At 35.3% G+C, this 7,557-nt stretch overlaps 1 protein-coding gene across 1 annotated transcript; it reads left to right on the top strand.

Annotated features, from left to right (window-relative positions):
- The first annotated feature begins 1,338 nt into the window (after positions 1–1,338).
- Positions 1,339–1,710, top strand: LOC121770343 (heavy metal-associated isoprenylated plant protein 16-like). The gene has a single exon (XM_042167088.1). It carries the CDS (start codon positions 1,339–1,341, stop codon positions 1,708–1,710), a length of 372 nt encoding a protein of 123 aa, XP_042023022.1.
- Positions 1,711–7,557: the final 5,847 nt, after the last annotated feature.

The raw sequence follows: 7,557 nt of genomic DNA, 5'->3' as shown, positions 1-7,557 counted from the left end.
AGGGACCATTTTTGTAGTTCACTCTTAAATTAAACATATAAATTGAAACAAATAACGCTAAACGTACATCAAACGAGAGTGATGCTCATATGAGGAGCTCACATAAGTTATGTAGCATATTATTCATCATTATATATATATATATAGGGTTTTGATCCATGCAAAACCATTCTTAATACAAAAATGCAGAACCAAGCATACAAAAGTCATTTTTAGGTTATTGTAAGCTTATTTTTACGTCATTTTAGTAAGGATGACATGAAATGATCTTAACATGACCTCAAACCCAAAGTTTATAATATGACCTAAAACTGCTTTACAATGACCCTCCGTGTTTTTGTTTAATTATTGACCATTGGATTGTCAAATCTCATGGTCAGGATTTGGTCTGGATTTTGTATTAAGATCAAGTTTTGTATTAATCATTTTCCTATATATATATATATATATATATGGGTGCACTATGGTCAATAAGTGAAATTCTGTCAAAAATCAAAGCAAATCACAGCCCTTGGATCCTTAGATTGGATGGTTGTGATAAGTTACATTATTAGACTAAAACGTTACATTATTAACCAAGCTACATTATTAGACTATAATGGTACATTATTTTTATAAAACGGTACATTATTAGCCAAGCTACATTATTAGACTAATAATCTACATTATTAGATGACACGTGGCATTAATCTAACCGTTAGATCACAAGATCCAATGGACTACAACTGTTTAGATTTTGAACACTATATAGCTTATGAATATGAATACATCCCTATATATATATATATATATATTTATGTATGTATATATAGAGTAGTGATCTAGGGAAAGTGCCCATTAAATACATAACTAGAGAACAAATCACAGCCACAAGATCAAGAAAATCAAGGGCTAGTATTAATACATGTGATTTTTGAATTTAAGGAGAAATTAGTTCCCTCAATCACAAATTTACTCCACAATAACAAGGCGGGGGTATAAAGGTCATTGCATCCAAAATTACGTTCTTCAACTTTGCTTTGAGTTTTGAATGATATCACAGTCATTTTAACCTGGACCAAGAGATTCCCATGCTTTCTAAATCTGAGCGGTGGCATCTGCGTAACGCGAAACTCTTCCAATTGTGGAAATTTTCTTATTGCCAGAATCAAATCACGATTACTTTCACGTTTATACTCTCCAAGTAGAAGAATTCAAAGCTGACTTGATCTGTCAAATAAATAAACAGGCTTCACTCAATAAAAAATAATTTAGAAGGGAGCGGAGCTGCTTTTTCCTAATCACTCCATTTTCTGCTTAATTGAATCGCTAGCCAATTTAATTCCGATTTTGATGATGATGCAGGTTAAGATTGTGGTGCGTGTGTCGATGAGCGACAAGAAATCTCGCTCCAAAGCCCTAAAAATCTGCGTGGGGATATGGGGAGTAGAATCGGCGGCGTTGTCGGGGGCGGAGAAGGATCAGGTGGTGGTGGTGGGAGAGAGCATCGACGCGGTTGAGCTCACGCGGCAGCTGAGGAAGGGCGTGGCCCACGCGGAGCTCGTGAGCGTCGGTGAGGATAAGAAAGAAGATACTAATAAGCCCGCCGCCGCGGTGGTGACGCCGGCGAATGCGACGCCTGTTGTCTGGTCGTACCTGCCGCACTACGTCGGGTACAACAGCTACCCGATTTACGAGAGCTCGTCAAGCGACTCCTGCACGATTATGTGAATTGAGGGATATTAGTGATGTATTTTGTTATAGTGATGGATTTTGTTAACAACAGTGAAGTAAAATCATTCTAATAGTGATGTGTTTTGTTAACAACAGTGAAGTAAAATCATTCTAATAGTGATGTGTTTTGTTAACAACAGTGAAGTAAAATCATTCTAATAGTGATGTGTTTTGTTAACAACAGTGAAGTAAAATCATTCTAATAGTGATGTGTTTTGTTAACAAAAGTGAAGTAAAATCATGCTAATAGTGATGTAATTTGCTAACAACAATGAAGTACAACATGCTAATAGTGATGTGTTTTGTTAACAATAGTGAAGTAAAATCATGCTAATAGTGATATATTTTGTTAACAACAGTGAAGTAAAATCATTCTAATAATGATGCGTTTTGTTAACAACAGTGAAGTAAAATCATTCTAATAGTGATGTGTTTTGTTAACAACAGTGAAGTAAAATCATGCTAATAGTGATGTGTTTTGTTAACAACAGTGAAGTAAAATCATGCTAATAGTGATGTGTTTTTTAACAACAGTGAAGTAAAATCGTTCTAATAGTGGTGTGTTTTGTTAACAGCAGTGAAGTAAAATCGTTCTAATAGTGGTGTTTTGTTAAAAACAGTGAAGTAAAATCATGCTAATAGTGATGTGTTTTGTTAACAACAGTGAAGTAAAATCATTCTAATAGTGATGTGTTTTGTTAACAACAGTGAAGTAATAATAGAATGTCTAGAGTTGATATGAAATTCGTATACTCCCTTAGTTGTAGCATGAATATGCCTGCACTTGGATTCTATACAACCCAACATTTCAGAAATGTAAATTTACAAACTCCAAAAACTTTATTGCCCTACAAAGATTCAAGATTATAAATACATTGTAAGAGTGAAAACAGGGATCATATTACATATTCAAGCAAAGAAAATATTACTGTAGTGATTTGTTAGAATACAACCTGGCCCATAATTAAATGAAATGACGACTGTAGGAACCGCCACGGCTTGTACAGAAAAATAAATCATTTGCGAGACACGTGTGTGTCACCTGTGAAAAATGAACCACTTGTTCGCTAGATCACTGATGCGGCGCGCGGTTGTCGGCGCTAATTGCCGCTGTTATGTGGCGCCTGTGCCGGGGAGGCCTGCGCCCGCTGCACAGGTTGAAGGTTTGAGCGCGGTGTTGGTAGGGTGGAGGCGGATGACGAGGTCGGCGGCAGAGCCTACATCGTCGCCGCCTTCATCGGTGAAGAACAGCGAGTCGCTAGAGGAGGAGGCCGAGAAAAGTGGCGTTGTGGTTTCGAGCTATTGGTTTTTAATTTCATAATATAATTTCTAAAAATACCCTTGGCCTATTTTACATTTATTTGTATGGCTGAGATTTGTTCTCTAGTTATACACTTAAAATTAGTTATATCTTGATCACTAACCTATATATATATATATATATATATATATATATATTTATTTATTTATATATATATATATATTTATATATAGGGATGTATTCATTTCCTTTTCCCATATTTGTATGGCTAAGATTTGTTCCATTTATTTGTATGGCTGAGATTTGTTCTCTAGTTATACACTTAAAATTAGTTATATCTTGATCATTAACATATATATATATATATATATATATATATATATATAGGGATGCATTCATTTCATTTTCCCATATTTTCTCCTATTTCCTTCTTCATCTCAGCCGTTGATTTCCTACATCCTATGTCCTAAATTAGTGGTTTTAATCATTAAATTTAATTATATTAAAAACTGAAAGGGTAAATTTGGTAAACAATATTTTTGTTGGTTATGGCAACTTCCTTAATTTACTCCGTTGAAGATTTCTCTCACTCTGCGCTCTTCTTCAAAGTCTCTCCCCTAAAATTCCGTTGAACAACTCTCTCTGCAAAAATTAAAGATCTCGCTGCCCGATTCTTTTAACAATTACTTTCTTTATAATTTATTCACCTATTTCAAACAATACTGACGAATTTGCTCAAAGGTTGACTTGAGGAAAATTATTGGGTTGTGGAATTCAAAATCAAAGCTCATAAACTCAAAATTTGAACAGAGAAAAATGGGTATAAAGTCTGGTAGAGGTCACGCCGAGGAAATCATCGTGGATCGTCTGATTGTCGTCGACCGATAAAACGATGTCGTTTGATTTTTTGCCGGCGGAGAGGTTGGTGAAATCGGAGTCCTCGAGCGACGGGAGGGAGGTGAGGTAGATCGAAACGCGGCGGTAGAAGAGGTTGCGCTGGTGAGTTTAATGGTTCAACTCGGAGACTTTGAAGTGCTGGTGAACGTGAACTCGGTCGTCGATCCACATAATATACATATTGTATAGTATAATGCGTAGTTTAGTTTCTGTAATACATTATTTGTGATATGTAATGAACATTTATACTAACGCGTTTAATTTAAGTTGTGAACTGTTTCGATGTTTGGCACACGTTTCTTGTTTTCCCTAAGGGTTTAACAAGCCTAGGGGCTAGGGTGTAGTATGTTCTAAGTCTAAAAAACGTTGTCCAAATACAGGAGCTGCAGTAATTCATCTGGGGTTGCACATAATGTATATTTGTATAGTATAATGCGTAGTTTAGATTCTATAATGCATTATTTGTGGTATGTAATGAACATTTATCCTGACCCGTTTAATTTAAGTTGTGCCATGTGTCATTGTTTGGCGAACGTTTCTTATTTTCCCTAAGGGTTTGACAAGCCTAGGGGCTAGGGTGTAGTATGTTCTAAGTCTAAAAAATGTTGTCCGAATACACGAGTTGGAGTAATTCGTCTGGGGTTGCACATGCATAACACGTAGGTATATTTTAAAACAGATATACATAATGTACATATTGTGTAGTATAATACATAGTTTAGTTTCTGTAATGCAGTATTTGTGTTATGTAATGAACATTTATCCTTACCGGTTTAATTTAGGTTGTGTCGTGTTTCGATGTTTTACGCACGTTTCTTGTTTTCCCTAAGGGTTTAACAAGCATAGGGGCTAGGGTGTAGTATGTTCTAAGTCTAAAAAACGTTCTCCAAATACACGAGTTGCAGTAATTTGTCTGGGGTTGCACATAATGTATATTTTGTATAGTATGATGCGTAGTTTAGATTCTATAATGCATTATTTGTGGTATGTAATGAACATTTATCCTGACCCGTTTAATTTAAGTTGTGCCATGTGTCATTGTTTGGCGAACGTTTCTTATTTTCCCTAAGGGTTTGACAAGCCTAGGGGCTAGGGTGTAGTATGTTCTAAGTCTAAAAAATGTTGTCCGAATACACGAGTTGGAGTAATTCGTCTGGGGTTGCACATGCATAACACGTAGGTATATTTTAAAACAGATATACATAATGTACATATTGTGTAGTATAATACATAGTTTAGTTTCTGTAATGCAGTATTTGTGTTATGTAATGAACATTTATCCTTACCGGTTTAATTTAGGTTGTGTCGTGTTTCGATGTTTTACGCACGTTTCTTGTTTTCCCTAAGGGTTTAACAAGCATAGGGGCTAGGGTGTAGTATGTTCTAAGTCTAAAAAACGTTGTCCAAATACACGAGTTGCAGTAATTTGTCTGGGGTTGCACATAATGTATATTTTGTATAGTATGATGCGTAGTTTAGATTCTATAATGTATTATTTGTGATATGTAATGAACATTTATCCTGACCCGTTTAATTTAAGTTGTGCTGTGTGTCGTTGTTTGGCGAACGTTTCTTGTTTTCCCTAAGGGATTGACAAGCCTAGGGGCTAGGGTCTAGTATGTTCTAAGTCTAAAAAACGTTGTCCAAATACACGAGCTGGAGTAATTCGTCTGGGGTTGCACATGCATAACGCGTAGGTATATTTTAAAATAGATATACATAATGTACATATTGTGTAGTATAATGCGTAGTTTAGTTTCTGTAATGCATTATTTGTGGTATGTAATGAACATTTATCCTTACCCGTTTAATTTAGGTTGTGTCGTGTTTCGATGTTTTACGCACGTTTCTTGTTTTCCCTAAGGGTTTAACAAGCCTAGGGGCTAGGGTGTAGTATGTTCTAAGTCTAAAAAACGTTGTCCAAATACACGAGCTGCAGTAATTCGTCTGGGGTTGCACATGCATAGCGCGTAGGCATTTTTTAAAACAGATATACATAATGTACATATTATGTAGTGTAATGTGTAGTTTAGATTCTATAATGCATTATTTGTGATATGTAATGAACATTTATCCTACCCCGTTTCATTTAAGGTGTGCCGTGTTTCGATGTTTGGCGCACGTTTCTTATTTTCCCTAAGGGTTTAACAAGCTCATGGGCTACGGTGTCCAAATACACGAGCTGCAGTAATTCATCTCGGGTTGCACATGCATAGCGCGTAGATATTTTTTAAAACAAACATACATAATGTACATTTTAGTATAGTATAATGCGCAGTTTAGTTTCTGTAATGCATTATTTGTGATATGTACTGAACATTTATACTGACGCGTTTAATTTAAGTTGTGTCGTGTTTCGATGTTTGGCGCACGTTTCTTGTTTTCCCTAAGGGTTTAACAAGCCTAGGGGCTAGGGTCTAGTATGTACAACATCAACCACGTGATGCATAAAACAAGATAAATAATGTATTCAAATAGCCAAATAATGTACAGAATCACTCAAGTAATGAACATACAAATATTGCATTCATTCTTAGACTCATGTACAACAACAATCTAATGATGCATAAAACATGATAAAAAAATGCATAGAATAGGTAAATAATGTACAAATATTGCATTCACTCTTAGACTCATGTACAATTTCCTTTTGCCGTGGCATTAAACTCTTTATACCATTCAGAAACTAGGTAGGGGTTCGTCGACAATACAGATGATCGACGTTCCTACCCCTTGGTTTCCTATCCTCCGTCTCTTCCGGAGCTGTACTAGTCCCGGCCTCTGATACTCGTTCCCGGAATTTCTGGGCAATTCCTACTGGCAGTATATCATCGACCGCCTCGTCGATGTCCAATCTTAGCTGCTTTGATGTTGTACAACATACAAAATAATAACTTACAATTAGTTACATAATGTACAAACTGAATTAAATAATGTGGACAGCTATACTGCATTCACTTATACACTCTTGTACAGAAGCATCAAAATAATGCCTAAAAACTGATACATAATGCATTTTAATAAACAAATAATGTTCAGAATAAATCAACAAATGCACCATGAGTATTGCAATCACCCATTGTCCCATGTCCAACAACAGTCACATAAAACATAAACCATGATAAATAATGCACTAAAATAACTATGTAATGAACATGATGCATAAGACAAAGCAAATAATGCAGAGACCATTTAATAATTAGCAATTTAATCAACAAATGGACACTTAAATTCGAAGCTGAATCTATTAACACATAGACACTCTACCTCTGTTGTGCTTAATATACTCCTAATATTGACCTAAACCTGCTTCAAAATGTAATTACAGATACAAGTTACCTTTGATATTGCACAATATACTTCATATAATGCAAATATAATGGTATATAATGCATTGTCTAAACCAAAAAATGCACATGTATTACACACTATGTTTATTAAACCATATAAAGAATACCACTCAAAATGCACAATATACTCCAACAAATGAACAATTACAGATTCATACTGCACTGCCCACACCAAATAATAAACATAGTTAATAATGCATTTGTTTCTTAACCACCACATACAATACCCAGATGAATGCATAATATACTTAACATAATGCAAATATCATGGTACATAATGCACAATCTAAACTAAATAATGCACATATGTAATCTTCCCTAACTATCACCTAAAAC

This window comes from Salvia splendens, chromosome 16 (assembly GCF_004379255.2).
Source record: "Salvia splendens isolate huo1 chromosome 16, SspV2, whole genome shotgun sequence".
NCBI lineage: Eukaryota > Viridiplantae > Streptophyta > Magnoliopsida > Lamiales > Lamiaceae > Salvia > Salvia splendens.
Note: the sequence above shows the minus strand (reverse complement) of the source record. Positions and strands in the feature narration are given on the sequence as shown.

Excerpts from the sequence above, each read along its gene's own strand:
- LOC121770343 (XM_042167088.1), top strand. The coding sequence starts at position 1,339 with ATGCAGGTTAAGATTGTGGTGCGTGTGTCGATGAGCGACAAGAAATCT.